Below are 22,805 nucleotides of genomic sequence, written 5' to 3'. Positions count from 1 at the left end.
TTCCAGTTGAATCTTCAGATGAGACCACAGCCTCAGCTGACACCCTGACGGCAATCTGTTAGAGACACTGAGCCAGAAGCCCCAGCTAAGCCATTCCTAGATTCTTGACTGTGGAAACTGTGAGATAGTAAATATTATTGTTTTAAGTCACTAAGTTTTGGAGTATGTTTTCTGCAGGAATAGGTAATTAATACAGTCCTTAAAGACTTGGGCGGTTGTGGTGGTGGGGGTGATGCTGGTTGCTGAACCTGAAGATCAATGCAAATAAGGAAATTGAAAACGTACTGAGAATACACTGAACCGCATCATAGTTTTGCCCAGGGTGGTTTTTTCTACAGGGGTTCCTTCTTTTACTTCTTCCTCATCCCGTCCAAACCCTTCCTTCTCTAAAAATAACCTGGAGAGTTGCCTTATCAGGATTGACTCTTAAACTTTGAAATTTCTCCTATTAAATCTTCATGACTGTTGCCATCACCACCCTCATGTTTATCATGACTTCTTTCCCTGAAATTTGCCATGGTTTCCAGTAAGATTGTGACTGTAACTGATAGTGACAACAACCTCCACTTGTCCAAGTTCTCTTCTGCCCAGAAGCAACAGTCACTAAAATACAAAAGTTAAAACGTCTGACACTGCAAGGGTATAGAGCAACTAGAGCTCATACCTTGCTAGTGGGAAAGCAAAATGGTGTCACCACTTTGGAAAACACTATGGCACTATCTTATAAAGTGAAACCTAAATATGACCCAGTAGCCATATTTTTAAGTATCTACTCAAGAGAAATAAATAAATACTCACTGGAAGGACTGATGCTGAAGCTGGAGCTCCAGTATTTTGGTCACCTGATACGAACAGTCAACTCACTGGAAAAGTCCCTGATGCTGGAAAAGATTGAGGGCAGAAGGAGAAGAGGGCATCAGAGGATGAGATGGCTGGATGGCATCACCTATGCAGTGGACATGAACTTAGGCAAACTCCGGGAGATGGTGAGGGACAGGGAGGCCTGGCATGCTGCAGTCCATGGGGTAGAAAAGAGTTGGAGATGACCAGGCAACTGAACAACAGGAGAAATAAAAACTTATGTTCGCATGAAAGTTTACACTAAACCGTTTATAGCAGCTTTATTTGTAACGGTCCAAAGCTAGAAACAATCCAGATGTTCATCAACTAGTGAATGGACAAGCAATTGTGGTGTATCTATACCATGGAATGCTACACAGGCAACACAGTGAACCACAAGAGCATCATGCTAAGTGAGAGAAGCTGGATACAAAAAACTGTCTACCCTGATTCTAATTATGGGAATTCTAGAAGAGGCAAAACTATGGTGACAGAAAGCAGGTCAGTGATTATCATGGGCCAGACTTTGAGGGAGGAGATTGTTTATGGAAATACACAAGGAAACCTTTAGGGTAACGGACTGTCCTATATCATGATTGTAGTGGTGGTTTCATGATTGTATTCATTTGTCAAGACTCATTGAACTTTGAGTACATTTACTGCGCATAAATTATACTTCAGTAAAATTGTTTAAACGAACAAAAGGCTAAGTGGCCATGTAAAGTAAAGAATTGAAGTAATTCAAGTTCTTTTTTCTTTTGTCTTTTTGATCATGGTGTAATAATTAATCATTGTTCATTCAAAACCTTTTGTTTAAATGCGAGACTCCATAGTACCAGAGTGGTTGGAGAAATGTGAGCTGATATGGTTTTGGAATTCTCAGAATTACTTTCTTTGCAGAATAAAATGATTATTAAAGGAAAAGCAATAAAAATATGTTGCTTTCAAGCTTACATATATATTATTAAAACTCAACAGTAAGTTCAGCCATTGTTTAGACCTTAAGCCAACAAAGCTATTTTTGGTAAAGGAATATTTTGTCATTCATATTGTTTAGAATTGCTGGCTTATAGTGATGATAGAACACAGACCAACGTTTAGTCAGCTTTATTATTGTCTTAAAATCCTTTTCAGACAATGTACCCCTATCAGTGGCATCTGGATGAACTGCTCCTATGCACTGTTCTTCACGAACTCCTGCTACTCCTCACTAGTAGCTGTGGCCTCCTGGAACCCTAGAAATAACAGCACAAACTCATAGGCCAGTCTGATTTGCCAAATCTTTCAATGTTTTATAATTATTAACAAGTATTATTGATTACCGACCACAGACCAGGTGCTATTTCTGGGTACCAGCACCTGGTCTGTGGTGCTAGTCACTTCACTGAAAACATCAGTCATCTCAAGGACTTTGAATTCTGATGGTGTCTATTGACACTGTAAGGACAAGCAATAGAGTCTCCAACAGGTCAGCACTGTAGACCTTCCTAGAAGTTACAGTTTGCCCTTCTTTCCCTCTTGGTCATCTTTCTCAGCATCCCCCCAGGTGATCACCTTTTTCCAGTATCACAGCCAATCATATTCCTCATAAGCTTCGGGTGTGGGGCTCAATAGGTGTGGCATTATCCTCTCAGAAGAGAGATTTAGCAAGTGGGACCTTCTGCACCAACTTTGATTTATTTGTTCTTTTGTGCCTCGTACCATCCACTTGATAATTAGCTTTCACAATTCTCTATCAGAAAGAACGTGCTTCTAAAGTTTTTTTTAATTAATTTATTTTTAATTGAAGGATAATTGCTTTACAGAATTTTGTTGTTTTCTATCAAATCTCCACATGAATCACCCATGCTGCTGCTGCTGCTAAGTCGCGTCAGTTGTATCCGACTCTGTGCAGCCCCATAGACGGCAGCCTACAAGGCTCCTCCATCCCTGGGATTTTCCAGGCAAGAGTACTGGAGTGGGTCGCCATTGCCTTCTCTTTGAATCAGCCATAGGTATACATATATCCCCTCTCTCGAGCCTCCCTCCCATCTCCCTCCCCATCCCACCGCTCTAGGTTGATACAGAGTCCCTGTTTGAGTTTCTTTAGAAAGGGATAGTGAAGTCACTCACTTGTGTCTGACCCTTTGCCACCCCGTGGACGGTAGCCCGTCAGGCTCCTCTGTTCATGGGATTCTCCAGGCAAGAATACTGGAGTGGGTTGCCATTTCTTTCTCCAGGGGATCTTCCTGACACAGGGATTGAACCCAGGTCTCCTGCACTGCAGGCAGACTCTTTACCGTCTGAGCCACCAGGGGCTCCTGAGTTTTCCTGAGACATATAGCGAATTCCCCTTGGCTATCTATTTTACATATGATAATGTAAGTTTCCCTGTTACTCCCTTCATGCATCTCACCCTCTCCTCCCCTCTCCCCATGTCTGTAAGTCTATTCTCTATGTCTGTTTCTCCATTGCTGCCCTTCTGAAGTTTTTGATACAGGAATGCTGCTCAGAATTATAAGTGGCCTCCTTGATATTCTGCATCACTAGCTAAGGTTTTCATAGCAAATATCTGTGCCCATCAAAAAAGGTCTAAGCTGAAAGTGCCTGCAAGAGTTTCAAAAGGATAAATGCTCCTTTGATGGTTAATACAGGCCAAGTTAGGTCGACCACAAACCTCTGTGCCTTAAGAGGGCTACCCTATATAGCCCACCCCAGTTCCATTTGATTTTTTTCCCCCCCTCCTTTTAAGCCCACCTAAAGGGCTTCCCTGGTGGTTCAGTCAGTAAGGAATCTGCCTGCAATGCAGGAGACCTGGGTTCAATCCCTGCGTTGAGAAGATCCCCTGGAGAAAGAAATGGTAACTTTCTCCAGTATTCTTACCTGGAGAATCCCATATAGAGGAGTCTGGGAGCTATTGTCTGTGGGGTTGTAAAGAGTCAGACATGACTGAATAACTTTCACTTTCACAATAATTCTTAACCTAGAAACATAGAGTTCCTTAGAGTACATGAATTGGGGTCTGGATTTACAGAGATCAAGAAGCTTCTTTGTGATTAAGTGTAGGAACCCAACACAGTCAGCACTGGCTTCCCCAAGACTTCCAACCATGCACCCTTGTCCCTCCCAAAGGAAAGTGGATCAGATCTCAGAACCAGTACTGGGAGTCTTCAGAATCTCATAAGAACTTTTACATCTTCTATGTTAACAGTTGTAGGATGAAGATGATGATAATCGTCAATGAGTTTTTTCTATTGAGATTGCAGCATCTTCTTTTCAGATCAATGTTAGCATATTCCTTGTCAAGCAAGTTAATACTCCATCTCTACCAACTCCTTTTTATAGGTTTGACAATGTCATTGAATGATTTGAAAACAAGAAAGAGGCTGAACATTTAGAAATTAGATGAAGAAAGGCATTTTTACATTTTGACTTTCTGTGAGCACTGCTGACTTACTTTTAACACAAAAAATCACTAGTGATGTAACTATTAAATGTCACTAACAAAATACTCTGCCATTTGTATGGTGATCTGACTCACTGTTATCTCGTTTTTTGCTTATTTGTGTAGTCTTAGCTAGTTGGATAGCATCAGCTACTCAGTGGACATACATGCATGCTTGCTAAGTCACTTCAGTCATGTCCAGCTTTTTGTGACCCCCATGGACTATAACCTGCCAGGCTCCTCTGTCCATGGGATTCTCCAGGCAGGAATATTGAAGTGGGTTGCCATTTCCTTCTCCTCAGTGGACATAAACTTGGGCAAACTCTGGGAGGTAGTGAAGGACAGGGAAGCTGGGCAGGCTGCAGTCCATGGGGTCGCAAAGAGTCAGACACGACTTGGTGACTGAACAACAACAGTAGTTTTAACACCATTAAGCCATAAAAAGGTTTGACTTGAGGTCCATTCTTTGGGGTTATTTCTTCTGCTGCTGAGACTATCTTCAGCTGCCAGGGGAAGATATGTGCACGAATCCTCTTACCCGCGCCAAGGTCAATTACAGCTGTGTAGAAGGAACCCAGCTGTAGCAGGTTGATAAGTTTCAAGAGGATACAAAGTGACTGAGTTAGGCAAGAACCAGAAGCTTTGGGGCCAGGTTGACTGCTGTTGTTTGATGGGGAAGTCGAGAGGAAGGCACTCATGGAAAGGCACAGCCCAGCCACTGCTGAGACGACGTGGTCCAGAAGCCCTGCAGGCCCAGTGTTCCCTCTGTGTCAATCTGCTTATTTTCCCAGTGTGCACAGCAGGGCGCTTGTAAAATATGTCCACCCGGTCACAGGGGACCTGAACCCTCTGGTCCCTTGCTCTTCCAGTGTTCTTGGGATTTCTCTGGAATGTTCTAATTCAAAGGAAGCTTTTACTCCAAAAAACTTAAAAAAGTCATTTTATTCTACAGATTATATTTGGAATGAAAGCCTTGCTTACTCTTTAAAAAATTTTTTTTTCAATTGGAGGAAGCTTGCTTTACCAAACATTGTGTTGGTTTCTGCCGTACAGTGCGAATCAGCCGTAACTGTACATTTATCCCCTTCCTCTTGAGCTTCCCTCCCGCCCCTCCCATCTGGGTGATCACAGAACGCCAGGCCAGGCTCCCTCTGTGATACAGCGACTCCTCACCAGCTGTCTGTTTTGTACATGGTAGTGTGTATACGTGGATGCTACTTTCTCCATTCATCGCACTCTTTCCTTCTCCCACTGTAGGCTCGCTTCCTCGTAGCTCCGTTGCTCTTAAACCTTTCTGCTTGTTCTTGCTGGTAAAATGGATGTGAATGGGAGAGATTATTTCCAGGTGTGGGGTTTGTGTTAGATGTTATTCTTTTATTTATTCCTATTCAACAGATATGTACAAAATACTCACTAGATGCCAGGGAAACATGGGCGCCCACGTGTTCAGAGCTTGTGCACAGCCCTGGACCTGGGGGATGGCAGCCTTGTGCTTTGGGCCTAGTGGAATCACACACCCAGGTCGTGCTGAGGGCTGAGTTCTTGTTCTGCCCGCGGCTTTCTGGGGGACGGTTCTATGAGGACCTGCCTTGGCTGAGGCTCTTTTGGTTGAATCTCTTAGTACAGCCACACAGGCCAAGGCCTCCCGTTGAGTAATATAGCCTGGAGGGAAGAAAGGAGATAAACTTCAAAGTCAACAGCTTTACAAAGCAAACAACTCTGCAAATATCCACATAGGCACAAAATACCTTCTACTTTGAATGGTAGAAACAATTATGTTTAGCATTCTCAGATTGTATAGTTTTTCAGGCTATGAGGTATGTTTTTCTTCTGGTACATTTCTCATTCAATAAGTTAATAAATTAATTAAATGGATAATAGTCTGTAATTATTGACAAATAGACAAATATTTGGAGAGGGACTTGAGCCAGGAGAAATCTTCACAAGAGTTGCTTATCTTTAATAGCAAACTTGCTTCAGACAGAAACAGATACATTCAGTCTCAGTGTTTTTAAAGTGCAGTCTGCAGACCCTGCACAACAGAACTGTTTGGTTGAGACCACATTAATAATACTCTTTAAACATGCAGGTTTCTGACTCTATTTCAAAGAACTTGCGTCAGAAACACAGAAGATTAGACTTGGAAGTCTATTTTTTTGGTCCCGCTGCATGGTATATATGATCTTCGTTTCTAGAGCAGGGATCGAACCCATGCCCCCTCCATTGGAAGCTCAAAGTCTTAGCCAATGGACCACCAGGGAAATCCCTGGAAGACTCTATTTTAATAGCATAGACAAGTGTCTCATGTGCACTAAACACTGCATATCTCTGTTTCTGGTTTCACTGGCTTCTGTGCAGTTTTACTCTACAAATAAGGCTACCAGATGATAATCCTCATGCTTTCAGTCAGGCATGAGCATCCAGCTAAATTCTGGCTCTGCCATTTACTAGTTGCGTGACCGTGGTCAAGTTGTTTAACTTACTCATATGTCCAACTCTTTGCAATCCTATGGACTATAGCCGACCACGCTCCTCTGTCTATCGGATTTCCCAGGCAAGAATACTGGAGCAGGTTGCCATTTCCTTCTCCAGGGGATCTTCCCAAACCAGGGATTGATCCTGTGTCTCTTATGTCTCCTGGCAGGTGGGTTCTTTACCACTAACGCCACCTGGGAAACAAAATGTTGCCCAACATGGGGCCTGAACCCACGACACTGAGATTAAGAGTCTCATGCTCTACTGACTGAGCTATCAGGGCAGCTAATAAAAGATCTCCTATAAACACTCACTTGTCTTTAGCACTTCTACCTTATTAGTGGTGTTCCTGTATTTGCACAAGAGGAAAACGCTATTGTTGGTTGTTCTTGATTTTAAATCATTTGCAAAAACCATGCTTTCCTTTTGTGCAAATACAGGAACACCACTAATAAGGTAGATGTGCTAAAGACAAGTGAGTGTTACAGAAGAAAGTCTCTGTTGGAGTTAGGAGAAAAGTGTAATAAGTAGGAGCCAGAGACTGAGAACATCTCCTGGAAGAAAAGGATTTTAATAATAACTACCTTTCCATAGACTGTTGCTTACAATCTATGAAGGCTTTCCACAGCCATTCTTTTTGGTTCATAAAATCCCATGTGGTTGGTGGAAGAAGAGAGATGGCAGACCTTGGGGTGAAGATGCGTGATCTTTGGTGTGATGCTCCTCACTGATGTTTACTCTCTGTGTGATCTTGGTCGAGTCCTATAACCTGTCTGAGCTACAGTTTCCCACAGCAGTAAAGTGGGGGTGAAAATGAGATGTTCTGTGTAGAGCTCATAGCACAGTGTTGGAAACACCATAGATACTTAATGAACATAAGCATTATTGCTGTGACTCAAACAAGCCAGTGAGTCTGCATGACCAGCAATGGGCTGAGCAGTGGGTTGAGCCTGGATCATCTGCCCAAGCCCATTGCCGCTTCTACTAGATCAAGTGCTCATAAATCTCAGAGAGTTGTTGACATTTGATAACAAACCCTACTCCAATTTCTTTAAGCCCTCTTAATTTCCCCATAAAGCCTTGCTTTTTATTGTCAGAGAAAATCATTTTTAAATTGACCTGTCAACCGTGTTGATAAAACAGCAGGCTGACAGGAGGCCATTCTTCTTGAATTATTTATCTGGAAACCCGACTTCCAGCTATAGCATAGGAGTCCTCCTTCCTGAGGCATCTGGTTCAGGTCAGGTGGTTAAACTCACCAAGCCGCTGCTGGTGCTGAAGGCTGTGGATGTAGCGGGTCTGCAGGGCCTCCCACTGGGGCCTGGGGCTGTAAATCCTCATGATGCTATAAAAATAGCGCTGCTGCCCTGGGGTTAGGTCCTGCCAGAGCAGAGCGGGTGACTCTGGTGAGCTGCTGGACTTGGGGATCAGAGTGTGATGTATTCAAACCTGACTTGCACAGAAATAAGATGCTTCTCCCACTGTTTCCCTCCCCTTGTCCCTCTCTCAATGAGTTTCCTTTCACCTCCCTTAGTTTACTTAAACCGTCTTCCACTGGCAACTGTAATGGTGAAAATTAGTTTAAAAAAAAAAAGATTCTGGGTAAGTAGGTCACAGTATTAGGCTGAGGGAGATCCAAGGATTTTCAGTATCTGATGCTGAAACTGAACCTCCAATACTTTGGCCACATGATGCAAAGAGCTGACTCATTGAAAAAAACTCTGATGCTGGGAAAGATTGAGGGCAGGAGGAGAAGGGGATGACAGAGGACAAGATGGTTGGATGGCATCACCGACTCAATGGACATGAGTGTGAGTAAGCTCCGGGAGATGGTGAAGGACAGGGAGGTTTGGCCTGGTGCAGTCCATGGGGTCACAAAGAGTCGGACATGACTTAGCGACTAAACCACAACAACGTGTACTGATCTGTTATAATCCTTGTTAAGGAAGGTAAACAGAATCTGCACAGGGCCTGAGGTGTGCCAGGCCTCTGGAGAGTAAAAGAACTTTTCATTCAGAGCTCTCAGCTTAAGCAGAGAAGGTAGATGAGTGGATGGGTATGTGATAAGCATTTGAGGTCATTAGTGAAAAAGTGCTATGAAAACAGAGAAGGAATATAAGCTCATGTTAAGGAGTCAAGGAAGCTTCCTGAAAGAGACCAACACGTCTGAGTCTGCCTTGTCAGGAGAGATTTCCTAAAGGGGCTAGAATATGGATTCTCAAAGGGCGTCAGCATCGCTTAGGAATCTGTGAGAAATGCAGATTCCTGGGCCTCAACCAGACCTACAGAATCAGACACTGGGGAAGGGGCTGGGACCCAGGACTCTGGTGACCTCTGGGTGGTTTTTTGACACTTGTTTTGTAAAATTTGGGAACCACTGAACTAGAAGAAAAAGAAAGGCTGATTAGAGAGAGAAAGTGGTACAGATTTTCTTCTGGGGTACAAAATATCTGAATATATTGGGAACCAGACTTTTGGCATTTTTTTTTTTTAACTTTAACCTGGTGGCTCAGATAAGAATCTGCCTGCAGTGCAGGACACTCGGGTTCAAGCCTTGGGCTGGGAAGATCCCCTGGGGAAGGAAATGGCAAGCCACTCCACTATTCTTGCCTGGAAAATTCCATGGACAGAGGAGCCTGGCAGGCTACAGTCCATGGGGTCTCAAAGAGTAGGACACAACTAAGTGACTAACACTTTCAGTGCAATAGCAAAAAAATTACTTTAACCAGGATATAGAGTCTGAGCTGGAAAAGCCTCTAGACTGGGACAGCGGAAGATCACGGGAGCCTTTTATGCCACACTAAGAGGTTAAGGATTATCTTTACTATGAAGAAACACTGGTCTTTCTTCAAGGCAGTGGTTCTCAACAGGAGTGATTTTGACCCTCAAGGCACATTAGGCAGTGTCTGAAGAAATTCTTGGTTGTCAGAGATGGTGGGAAGGAAGACAGATGCCACTGGCATTCAGGGGTTAGAAGCCAGGGATGCTGAACATACTACAGAGCATGAGACAGCCTCCCAGTGCCCCCAGACAAGAATTACCCAGGCCCGAATGCCATTCTTTGAGCTGACTGGATCTGCATTGTAGAGAGACCACTCTGGACCTGCTATGGAGAATGCCTTAAGGGAAGACAGACCGCTGGTAAGGGGACCATTTGGAAAGCTACCATCTGGTTCGAGGGAGGAACAAGAAGAGCTGCACTACAATTACTTTTATATACCTGCCTGATATATAGAGATGAGGAAACAGAGAAAGTGGCATCAACGTTTTAGAAAAATCAAGATAAAATAAGTTCGTGTGTGTGTGTGTGTGTGTGTGTGTGTGCTAAGTTGCTCAGTCATGTCCGACTCTGTGACCCCATAGACTGTAGCCTGCCAGGTACTTCTGTCCATGGGATTCTCCAGGCAAGAATAGTGGAATGAGTTGCCATTTCCTTATCCAGGGGATCTTCCCGACCCAGGGATCGAACCCATGTCTCTTACATCTTCTGTATTGGCAGGCAGGTTCTTTATCACTAATGCCACCTGCGAAACCCAAAATAATTTCACCTTTGGCTAAAAAACTCAAAGCAGTGACATAATTTCAAAACCAGTTGATAACCGTGTAGTAAAAAATAAACTTAAGATAATTATATATAAGCTAAGTGAATTTTATCTGCTAAAACATTTTGTGTGGCATTGAAATCTGTCAGGTTTTTTTTTAAGATCTAGAGACCTTAAACTTGATATTAAAAATATATTCAGAGAGAAAGTAGCTGAGCCAAGTACCTCACACTTTGAGATATTATTTCAGTTTTACAGTTTCCGAATTAGATGTTTTAAAAGATAATATATTTGAAGAAGAGAAAAAATCCCTAATTAAGCCTTTTCAAATGATTGAGAACTATATAACATGAAAATTGCAAGCAGTTTCAAGAGCAAAGCTCCAAAGTGCAATGGGAGTTTCCATTATATAAGATAAAACCTTAAAAGTTATAGTTTTATTTTACAAGGGGGGAAAAAAAAGCATAGTTCTTTTCCTTAGGAGAACACCATCTTCCTAAATGAGAAGTAATAGATAATACTTTTTTTTCTGATTTTATTTTAAACTTTTTATTTTGTATTGAGGTATAGCCAACACAGCCAAGAACACAGAGGTGTGGGTTTTAAAAAAAACTTTTTTTTTTTTATACTGGAGTATAGCCCATTAAGGATGTTGTGGTAGTTTCCGGTGGACAGGGAAGGGACTCAGCCACACACATGCATGTACGCATTCTCCCCCAAACTCCGCCCCCATCCAGGCTGCCACGTGATGTTGAGCAGAGTTCCCTGTGTTGTACAGTGATCCTTGTTGGTTACCCATCTGAAATACAGCAGTGTGTGCCTGCTCGTCTCAAACACCCTACCTATCCCTTCCCCCCATCCTTTCCCCCTGGCAACCATAACTTCGTTCTCTAAGTCCGTGAGATAGCAGATGACATTTTTGATATTGTCACCCTATTGCTTAGCTTTCCTTGAGGGGAAGGAAGAGCTCCTAAAGGGGGACAGATGTAGGATTAGACCATCTGAGTGCTCCTTCATTCTCTCAGACACACTGTCAACATACACCGAGTGTGTGCGTTGAGCCCTATGTTCTCCCTAATGCCAGGTAAACAAGGACTCAAGAAACCCCCACCCCCTGAAGAAGAGACAGAGAAGGCTCCTCCATCTGTGAATAGCATGCTGTACCTTCAACAATGGCGTGTCAGAGGCAGAGCGAGGGACTCGGATGCAAGGGATATGTGGCACATGCCACAGCTTTTGTTGTCTTTTCCATTTTTCTCCCATCTTTATTCTGTACCTCGAAGGAACAACAAAGCACAACATAAATTTTCATGTTGTTCAAACAGTTTTGGGGGATGTACCTAAGTAAGTAAGCAATCAAGTAAATAAGTAAACAAACAGACAGATGCTATTTATTTCAAGGGAACAGACATTTTCTCAAATGTTTCCATGGAACTGGGCCTCACCAGACTTCTTTTTTTTTTTTTTTTTTCAGACTTCTTAATTCTGCACTTTTCCCAATTCTCATCCCTTACTTGTTCCGTCGCTAAGCCATGTCTGACTCTTTGCTGTCGCCAGGGACGACAGCATGCTAGGCTTCCGGTCCTTCACTATCTCCCAGAGTTTGCTCAGACTCAGGTCCACTGAGTCGGTGATGACATACAAACGTCTCTTCCTTTGTCACCCCCTTCTCCTGCCCTCAGTATTTCCTAGCATCAGGGTCTTTTCCAGTGAGTCGGCTCGTCACATTAGGTGGCCAAAGTATTGGAGCTTCAGCTTCAGTATCAGTCCTTCCAGTAAATATTCAGGATTGATTTCCTTTCAGATTGCCTGGTTTAATCTCCTGGCTATCCAAGGGACTCTCATGAGTCTTCTCCAGCATTACAGTTTGAAAGCATCAATTCTTTGGTGCTCAGCTTTCTTTATGGTCCAGTTCTCACATCTTTACGTGACTATTGGAAAAGCCATAGCTTTGACTATACAGACGTTTGTCAGCAAAGCGTTGTCTCTGCTTTTTAACATGTTGTCTAGGTTTATCATAGCTTTTCTTCCAAGGAGCAAGCGTCTTTTAATTTAGTGCTGCAGTCACCATCGCAGTCATTTCGGAGCCCAAGAAAATAAAATCTGTTACTGATTCCACTTTTTCCCATCTATTTGCCATGAAGTCATGGGACCGAACCCGAGGGAATAAATCAGAGTCCTTTGTCTTTCTGCTTACTCTGCATTCAGACAGTTCAGTTCAGTTCAGTCGCTCAGTCGTGTCTGACTCTTTGCGACCCCGTGAATCGCAGCACGCCAGGCCTCCCTGTCCATCACCAACTCCCGGAGTCTACCCAAACCCATGTCCATAGAGTCTGTGATGCCATCCAGCCATCTCATCCTCTGTCATCCCCTTCTCCTTCTGCCCCCAATCCTTCCCAGCATTAGGGTCTTTTCCAATGAGTCAATTCTTCGCATGAGGTGGCCAAAGCATTGGAGTTTCAGCTTCAAAATCAGTCCTTCCAATGAACACCTAGGACTGATCTCCTTTAGGATGGACTGGCTGGATCTCCTTGCAGCTCAAGGGACTCTCCACAGTTCAAAAGCATCACCACAGTTCAAAAGCATCATTTGGAACAGGTGGGTCGTAAAACCACACCAGGTCTTAAAAGTTATTTCTTGATAACTCTAAATAATACTTATTACTTTATCTGATTCTATAAGTAATATATATAATTTTTGAAAACTTAAAAATAGAAGAGGAAATAAGATCATCCATAATTTAACAGTGCATAATATGTTGTCATTTGATTGATTTCATTTTAGTATTTTTTCCCTGTGTACATCCACTGTGATATTAGAACAGGTAGATCTTCCTCTATATGTTATGCACCTTCCCAGCACATTTAATAACCTTTGAAAATATGATTTATCATGGCAGTATATATATCTTTACATCTTTACATCATTTTCCATTTCTTGCACATTAGGATTTGCTGTTTTTCCAACCTTGTACTATAAAAGAAGCTGTTAAATCTGGCCATGTTTCTAACCTGACAAAGACACAGAATGCAGGAGCCACAGCTGCTATGATTAAGTTTCATTTTGTTTCCACGCAATTCAGGGTTTAGAATCTGAGGTGTATAGAATAATTTAAAAATTAACCATCAAGAAAGAACACACATATTGGAGCAGGGTTGACATGCCAGAGTGGAAATCCCAGCATTTCTCCTCTCTTCCCTCCTTTGCCCTTGTCAACAATGTCTACCTCATTGGTTTACTTGATAACCTGAAATTTTTAAAAAATTCATTTTACTGAAGTATAGTTGATTTACAGTAGAGTGATTCAGTTGTACACATATATACATTCCTTTTCATATACTTTTCTATTATGGTTTATTACAGAGTGTTGGGTATAGTTCCCTGTGCTATAGAGTAGGACCTTGTTGTTTATCCATTCTATATATAGTATAACTAGTTGAGATTTGAAAATAGAATGCTCTCACTTTAGGCCAGTTCCTCCTCTCTCCTCTACCCTCTTGTATGTTCACACACATGTGCGCGCATGAGCACCACAGTACACGCACTGAAGAATTTTAACATGTGAGAAATCTCTGGTTCCAAGTTTACAGAGCTAAGGCTCAGATCTTCCAGAAGAGAAAGTTACTAGGGAAATGTCAGTCGGCATCTTTGTGTGTCTTGTTTTCTCAGTATAAAGTTATACTTTAAACTATAAGTATTTTATTCAATACTGCTTTCCTTCCATATGCTCTCTGGAAGGTATCCCAACCAAGATACACTCTTTTAATATTGATGGTGATAGACGCCTTCACTCTACCCTGTAATCAAATCACCTCCAAATCCCTCCTCCCATTTTCCAGGTCTGTAGAGCAGAACATAAATATTCTTCAAAGCTGGAAAGATTTTTTTTCTTTCCTCAAATAGCATCAGGAAATGACTGACAATCTTTCTTAGGGCAGCAATTTATGTGTGCTTTCCTTGGGCTATTGCTAAGGAAATCCATCTTAGCTAATCAAGTGGTCTCCACTTGATAAAGTTTGTTTAAAATGCTTGCAGAGCTCAGGGAGTAAATATCTACCCAAAATCTTACGTCTGAAACAAAAAGACGGATTTGCTTAAAAGAAACTTACCCTGTATTGTAATCTCCCCTCTTTAAAAATCTGGCATTCATATTCCGTGTAGTTTTCCTGCAAGGTATCTCTCTTTATGGGGTGGTGGCAATACAGTCCTGTTTGTTGATAAGCTGATATCCAAGCAACATCATGTGATGAAACAAAGAGCTGGGAGATTTGGCTGCTCGCCTTTCCCTGCTCCGAGGCAACATGCAGCTGCACAGTTTAATCTTTTATCTTTTTTTCCCCCCAAATTTTATATCTAATTAAGTGTCAACTTCTAAATCTACCATATCTGCATTCAATGCAGACACTGGTGAGATACGTACTTGGAGACAGACTGAATATTAAAGGTCAAGAAATCCATCAGGGCAACAGCCCGTTGCATGTGTAGTTCTCAGATTTGGAATCAGTAACCCCCAATCCCTGTTGCTCAGAAGGATGAAGGAATAATTCCTAAATACAGAGGTACAGGCATAAACTTGTGGCAATCTATGGAGTGGTCCCATATATTAAGATAATGTTCCATTCTCAGTTTTTGGAGGAATGTGCTATTCTCCATGTTTGATCTTGACTTGAGGCCACGTGATGGAGAACTTATGGCACAAGATTCTTGCCCACACTGACGTCATCAGCGTGAGCCTCCCATTGTAACCTGACTCATGAGAGCAATCTTATCACTTCCTCTGGGCTAGCATTTTGACTACAGACTACTTTCTTTCAGATTGTCTGCAAAAATGAAGAGTTTCAAGGGAAAATGGAAGAAAAAATAGCAAAATAGCAAAAAAGGAAACCACAAATTCAAGATTCTTCAGAGGCTAAGGGGAAGAAAAATATAGGGAGATAAAAGTGATGAATTATATAGCTTAAAAGAGAAAAGCCTCAACACACAGAAATAGTTTGCATTTTCCCACAATAATTTAAGTGCAGACCTTCTGGGGAATAAGCATGATATAAGCAAGAGTCTATAAATGCCGGTGAATACCCCCAAACCTCTCAGATCCAGGTCGGAGAGGTGATTCTCTACTGAGAGAGAAAGATCAGTTGTCTGCAGAGTTGACACTGTCTGTTGAGTCTCCCTTGAATGTTTTTCCAGGATGTGATGAAATGCCTTCTAGGGCTCACCACATCTGCTGACAGTTACACACACATGCTGATTCATAGCAGCATGCATCACTCCCTGCCAGGTAAGGAAAACAGAGACAGATCTAGGCATTTGACTGAGAGGGAACTGAACATAAGAAATAGAAAAGTTTGGGAATGGCCTGCATGGGAGCAAAACAAGAAAGGTTAGCTAATCCAAAGACTGGCAATTGCATTAAGCTACTACTGCACCTAGAGATGGGGGGCCAAGGGAAAAATGATTTCAGCCAGAGCCCATGAACACTGGGCCACAGAGGCTGCTTCTGTTGGGCCATTGCTGCCGAAACAGCACCCTAGCACCTGGTACTCACCTGCTAGTCTTGCTTCTATGTTCTTTCTGCAACTTTATTACTGTTGCTGTCACCACTGTCGCTGGCTTGGCTGCTACTTTCGCTAACATGGTCGCTGAAGCTGCCGCTGTTACGGTTGCAAGCAGCAGTCATTCCCCTTATCCTTTCCCCCAGATTTCCGTCTCCTGCATCCCAGTGGATGCCAACTGGTGAGGAATTCCAAAATGTATTTTGCAGTCTTCTCACTACTGTGGTAAGAGTTTCCCTCGTATCTCAGATGGTAAGGAATCTGCCTACAGTGCAGGAGACCTGGGTTCAATTTCTGGGTTGGGAAGATCCCCTGGAGAAGGGCATGGCCACCCACTCCAGTATTCTTGCCTGCAGAATCCCATGGACAGAGGAGCCTGGCGGGCTGCAGTCCAGGGAATTGCAAAGAGTCAGACACGACTGAGCAACTAACATTTTCACTTTCACTGTAGTAAAGAGAAGGGTGTAGAAGGGTAAGCATGAAGCTGAGAGATAAAAGACACCCCTGCATATGAGAATGCCGTCAACAAAAATTTAAGACGTACCTCGGGGATCTATGAAGTCTGGTAGAAGGCTGAAGGACTTTGACATACAGCCAGTGTTTGCCTAATACCACTAAAGTTTGGAATTTTGTAAGAAAAGACAATAAAAGATGATTACCTAGCTCTGTAGATGGTATTGGGGCTTTCCTGGTGATTCAGCAGTAAAGAATCCACCTGCAAAGCAGGAGACTCAGATTCGGTCCCTGGGCTGGGAAGATCCCCTGGACAGAGAAATGGAAACCCACTTCAGTATTTTTGTCTGGGAAATCCCATGGATGGGGGAGCTTAGTGGGCCACAGTCCATGGGGTCACAACATGAGTCAGACATGACTTAGTGACTGCAACAGTAGATGGTATTAAAGAATGAGAGATACATTTTGGGACAATAAGAATTAGGAATGATAAAAATGTATAGTATCACTTTTGGACAAAGAAAATGTTTCCCGATGACAGCTAGACTTTTCAAAGAGAATTTATTAAATTAACTACAAAAAAAAAAAAAAAAACACCTCATCATCAAATTACTGTAGAAAATATCATTTTGACTATTGATGAAGATGCAGACTATTTCATAGTTGAAACGTCAGTACATCAATGGGGCTCAATGCTTAAGACACTGGTATGTTTAAGTTCCATTCTCAGAACATGGATCATAAACTGTTTTTTATAGGATAGTAGGGTATACATGCAGAGAGGCAATGGCTCCCCACTCCAATACTCTTGCCTGGAAAATCCCATGGACAGTGGAGCCTGGTGGGCTGCAGTCCATGGGGTCGGGAAGAGTCGGACAAGACTGAGCGACTTCACTTTCACTTTTCACTTTCATGCATTGGAGAAGGAAATGGCAACCCACTCCAGTGTTCTTGCCTGGAGAATCCCAGGGACAGGGGAGTGTGGTGGGCTGCCGTCTATGGGGTCGCGCAGAGTCCGACACGACTGAAGTGACTTAGCAGCAGCAGCAGCAGGGTGTACATGACCTCATGGGCATTACCAAATGAGAAAAAGCGACCCATGATTGGAATCCACAGTGAGATTAAACCGTAATTTAAAGAATACAGCCTGCTAGAATAAGAGTCTCACTGTATATCATAGAGATAAGTACTTGCCCAGAAAACTGTGAACCCAGGAAGAAATTATGCACTGGTGTCTTTCTGCTTGAATTTGAGCAAACTCCGGAAGTTGGTGAAGGACAGGGAAGCCCGGCGTGCCGCAGTCCGTGGGTTTGAAAGCAGTCAGACACGACTGAGTGGCTGAGCACCGATGCTCTGCTCCAGGACCCTCTGAGCCGAGGAGCTTTCCATGGGGTAACTCTGCATCCCCGAGGAGCACAGGCTCCGGGTGCAGGGGCGTCGGCAGTCGCAGCACGCACACTCGGTAATTGCCCTCGGGCTCTCGAGCGCGGGCTTAGTAGTTCCGGTGCGTGAGCTCAGTTGCTCGGAGACACGTGGAATTTTCCTGGACCAGGGATTGAACCCATGCCCCCTGCATTGGCAAGCAGACTCCGATCCATGCGACCAGGGACGTCCCAGAGCTTTCACAGCCTTTGTTGGACTTTCACAAAGAGCTGTAGGGTCCGTCAGGCTCTATCCTGTTCGGTGGGGTTGGGCCAGGAGTCTAATTATTCCTCTGTAATCTTCTTTTTTTTCTCTCTCACATCTCTTCACAGAAAATTCCTGTTTCTTCAAGATTCCCCAAACAAAAGCTCTACACATACCAACCCCTTAAGGATCACTCGTCTCAAAAGTGAGAAATCGAAGAATCCCAGTTTTAATCCTACTTTAGACACTTAAAAGCAGTGATTAGTAGCAAAGGAAAAGTTCAGTAGGTCATATATGTGCCAAGAACTTTGGAAAACAGGTTCCTGAAGTTCAGAAAATAATCTAAAATGGAATATAACTCAAATGCCCAGAGATTTAACTTTGACTCTATAATCTCAAATAACTCTATGGAATAAAAAGCTAAGATGTCAGAGGCAATAGAGCAGGTGCCCTGGGTACTTGCAAGTAATTCTAGATTCAAGGGCAGATTATTTTTTAAAACTGTAAGAATTTACTAGAAAGTATTTTTCACTGGGAATTGGTGCTGGTCCTCTGAAAACAGATCCTATGGCAAAGCTAATTCTAGAGCCAGGACTCAAACCCATGGTTACCTGAAGTCTATGATTTTTCCCCTTAGACTCTGGAACTAAAAGGGAATTCAAGCAACATACCTGTTGCTGTAATAGAAAATTACCCCTCTTATGGAGCCATTATAGGCACACAGAATTCATGCATCTTGATGATTTCTGTCACTGGGGTACGTTTCATTTCCATCCAGAATACTGCTTAGTTGAGCAAGGGAGTCTTTAGTTTCACAAAGACTCATGGTCATAATTCTGGAGTAGATGGGTCTTATTATACCAAGTCACTGACCTTCTGACAAGGCTCCTGGGAAGGCTTCTTGCAAGCAAGTGTCAACAGGCCATTCCCATCAGTCCATAAATTTCCCAGGCATTTCCCAATTCACAGAAAATGTGGGTGTAAAGCTTAGGTCCTTACCTATGAAAATACTCTTTGCATGTATTCTGATTTTTTTTTTTAAAGTGAACTGAATAAAAATACCATCTGCCACTTGACAATGGCTTAGTGGAGCAACTTATTTATTGAGATATAACTGACATAATTTAGATTCAGTATTTGTGTATTTTGGAAAATAATCACAACAATAAGTCTAGTTAATATCCGTCCTTGTAAATATTTATAAACATTTAAAAGATCAACACTGACAGCTATGTCTTGAAATAGTCATTTCTTTTTCTGTTATTACTATGGATAGGGTTCTGGGGCTTTTAGATGTTGTAGACCTGGTATTTCTGAAATTGACAAGGTGCCTTGTAAAATTCTCATGGACAGATAAGTACAATGAGGTACCATTACACACCAGTCAGGATGGCTGCTATCCAAAAGTCTACAAGCAATAAATGCTGGAGAGGGTGTGGAGAAAAGGGAACCCTCTTACACTGTTGGTGGGAATGCAAACTAGTACAGCCGCTATGGAAAACAGTGTGGAGATTTCTTAAAAAACTGGAAATAGAACTGCCATATGACCCAGCAATCCCACTTCTGGGCATACACACTGAGGAAACCAGATCTGAAAGAGACACGTGCACCCCAATGTTCATCGCAGCACTGTTTATAATAGCCAGGACATGGAAGCAACCTAGATGCCCATCAGCAGATGAATGGATAAGGAAGCTGTGGTACATATACACCATGGAATATTACTCAGCCATTAAAAAGAATTCATTTGAACCAGTCCTAATGAGATGGATGAAGCTGGAGCCCCTTATACAGAGTGAAGTAAGCCAGAAAGATAAAGAACATTACAGCATACTGACACATGTATATGGAATTTAGAAAGGTGATAACGATAACCCTATATGCAGAACAGAAAAAGAGACACAGAAATACAGAACAGACTTTTGAACTTTGTGGGAGAATGTGAGGGTGGGATATTTCAAAAGAACAGCATGTATACTATCTATGGTGAAACAGATCACCAGCCCAGGTGGGATGCACGAGACAAGTGCTCCGGCCTGGTGCACTGGGAAGACCCAGAGGAATCGGGTGGAGAGGGAGGTGGGAGGGGGGATCGGGATTGGGAATACATGTAAATCCATGGCTGATTCATATCAATGTATGACAAAACCCACTGGAAAAAAAAAAAAAAAAAAAAAAACTTGAAACTTGTTAAAAATTAATGCTAGAGGTGCCAATTAAAGGGTCAGTGACAACCTGGATAGGACTTTGGTGGCATGCCCTGATCTGTTCCACAGTTTTACCAAGGTCTTGTATGGAGACATAGTAGGCAAGCTTGTTAAGTTTTCAGATGACAAAGATTTAGTTTTCAAATGACAGAAATCGAGGTGGGATGAAGAACACAGTGGATGGCAGAATCAGGACACACAAAGATCTTGACAAGTTAATGTGTGGATTGACTTTAAAATGATGGAATAACAATGAAAGTTATATTCTGCATCAGTTTCATTTCTAGTTGGAAGAATACAGAAGTGAAATTTGGAGCTTAGTAGCAGTTTAAGCATAGGAAAGTATTGCAGAATGAGGCTGCTAGGGAGTTTGTGGGCTCCATCAATAATGCCTCATAAAATATTTGAAGGGCTCACATGTTAAAAAAAATTCTGGTTTTATTGAGGTATAATTGACATACATCACTGTAAAAATGGTTTGACTTAGGTATATTATGAAACAGTTCTGCAGTAAGTTTAGTTAGCATCGTCATCTCACATAAATATAATAAAAAGATAAAGCAAAAAAAAAAAAAAAAGAAAAAAATTCTCTTGTGTTGAGATCTTTTAGTGTTTATTCTCTTACCAACTTTCACATGTACCATAGAGCAGTGTTAACAGTAGTCATCGCACTGTACATTACATCTCTAGTATTTCTTTACCTTATAATGGGAAGTTGGTACCTTTGGACCACTTTTCTCCAATCATAGGAGATTGAACCCGCTTCTCCTGTGTTTCCTGCATTGGCAGGCAGATTCTTTACCACTCAGCCACCAAACTCACAAATAGCAACATAATGCATGACATCCATTCACAAACCGGAAATCATTGTGGGAACTGTCAAATATGTTAGCTTATGTTTACAAGCTAGAAATCTTAGAGTTAAGTATCGCTTAGGATACATTCAACGGCAGGTAACAGAGATGCCCAATAAATCTTAGTATAAACAAACAAGGATTTATTCTTGTTACTTTGCAAGAAGTGAATCAAGATGGTTGGTGGCACTGGTTTAGGAATTCTAGGCTGGTGTCTGTGATTCTCTGGGCCTTCCCCTTGTGGCCATAAGCTGCCTACTTCAATCAGAGTCGAGATGTGGCACTGAGGTGGAGGTTGACCTTCCTGCACCTTTTTCTTATCAGAGAAGAAAACTCCTTCTCAGAAGCTTCTCTGCTAATCTTGCCTAATACCACGTAAGTCAGCTGTTATCAGTCAGCTGCTTCAATTACTGCTGAACAAACAACCGAACATCATCTCAGTGACACATAGTAACACACCCTGACTGCTCTCTCATCAACCAGGGCAGCTGTTCTGTGAATCTCTCCTTATGAGACTCAGGCTATCCATGGCATATCCCCTTGTGGTAGAAGCTCCTGAGAGGCAAGCCTTGGCTTGGAATTGGCGCATTCTTCCTTCTGCCACATTCCAAGTCCAATATCACTGAGTCAGGAAAGGATACTTTTCTCAAGGAGGTCATGGAGCAGGAGTGAATATTTGATGAAAAGTTATGTGATCTGCCACAAAATGTCTGGATTTAGGCCAACTCCTAGACCATGGGCTGAGATTACCTTCCTGGAAGCTGAAAGATATATATCCAATCTTCAGCACGTATGGAGGGCTGCTATTCAGAAAGAAAAAATGTAAGTGGTTTTTATCAATAGGTAGGCACTGTGTCTGCCACAAAAGAGAGGATTTGATCCAGAAGGAATTTTTATAGTTATATCCCCAATTTAAACTGTCAAAGTATTCAGAGGTAGTGTGTTTAAACAGACTGTCTTTTTCTGCTTCACACTTCCAGGGATGGGGAAGAAGATGAGGAAGGACGCTCATTTATTACATGTCTAATATACACCAAAAACAGTGCTAGGAATTTAATATAGACTATTTTATTTATTCTTCCTAATGCTTTGAGATAAATATTATTAATATAGTTTATGGAGGAAAAAAATGAAGCTTTGAGAAGTAACTTGACAATTTATATATATCATGCAAGGGGGAGTGAGGATTTATGCCCAGGTTTGTTTGGCACTAAGGCTATAAAGTTTTTCTATTATAGTGTGTTGTCTTTTCTACATTTTGTTCAATTTGTTTAGAGCTATTTCTAGAATATTCTGTGTGGCATCTCATAGAGGAAACTTAATTATCCTCAAACAAGATAGTTCTTTATATGTGTAAAATCAATAATTCTGTCTCTCTAAAGTCATTGCCTCTCCAGGTTAAAAAATAGTTCCTTCAATAATTCCTTTTATTATATGTGTAAGCCCTGTAATAGTCCCATTTTTTCAGAAGGCCCCTAGGCAGTCAAAAGTAGAAGAAAAACTCTTAATCAAAATGGTCAGGACTGAGGGCTGCCTGGCTAATCAGAGGAAGGCAATTGAAATAAAACAATCATATAAAAATGACACGTGTCTAAATGTATATACACTGTGTGCTGTGCTCAGCGGCTTTAGTGGTCAGACTCTGTGACCCCGTGGACTGTAGCCCGCTGGGCTCCTCTGTCCATGGGATCCTCCAGGCAAGAGTACTGGAGTGGGTTGCCTTGCCCTCCTCCAGGGGATCTTCCTGACCCAGGGATTGAGCCCATATCTCCTGCATTGCAGGCAGATTCTTTACTGCTGAACCACTATGGAAGCCCTAAACATATATATTC

General features: G+C 42.2%; 1 protein-coding gene and 1 non-coding gene across 2 annotated transcripts; both read right to left on the bottom strand.

Annotated features, from left to right (window-relative positions):
* Positions 1-5,710: 5,710 nt before the first annotated feature.
* Positions 5,711-14,431, bottom strand: FAM216B (family with sequence similarity 216 member B). The gene is given in 6 exon segments (XM_061133388.1): positions 5,711-5,765; positions 5,767-5,926; positions 7,999-8,119; positions 11,446-11,557; positions 11,722-11,790; positions 14,391-14,431. Coding segments are annotated over 6 exon segments (558 nt in total).
* TRNAK-CUU (transfer RNA lysine (anticodon CUU)) lies at positions 6,950-7,022 on the bottom strand. The gene has a single exon. It is a non-coding gene; the product is annotated as a tRNA-Lys (tRNA).
* Positions 14,432-22,805: the final 8,374 nt, after the last annotated feature.

This window comes from Dama dama, chromosome 30 (assembly GCF_033118175.1).
Source record: "Dama dama isolate Ldn47 chromosome 30, ASM3311817v1, whole genome shotgun sequence".
Classification (NCBI taxonomy): Eukaryota; Metazoa; Chordata; class Mammalia; order Artiodactyla; family Cervidae; genus Dama; species Dama dama.
This window is presented reverse-complemented; position numbering and strand designations above follow the sequence as displayed.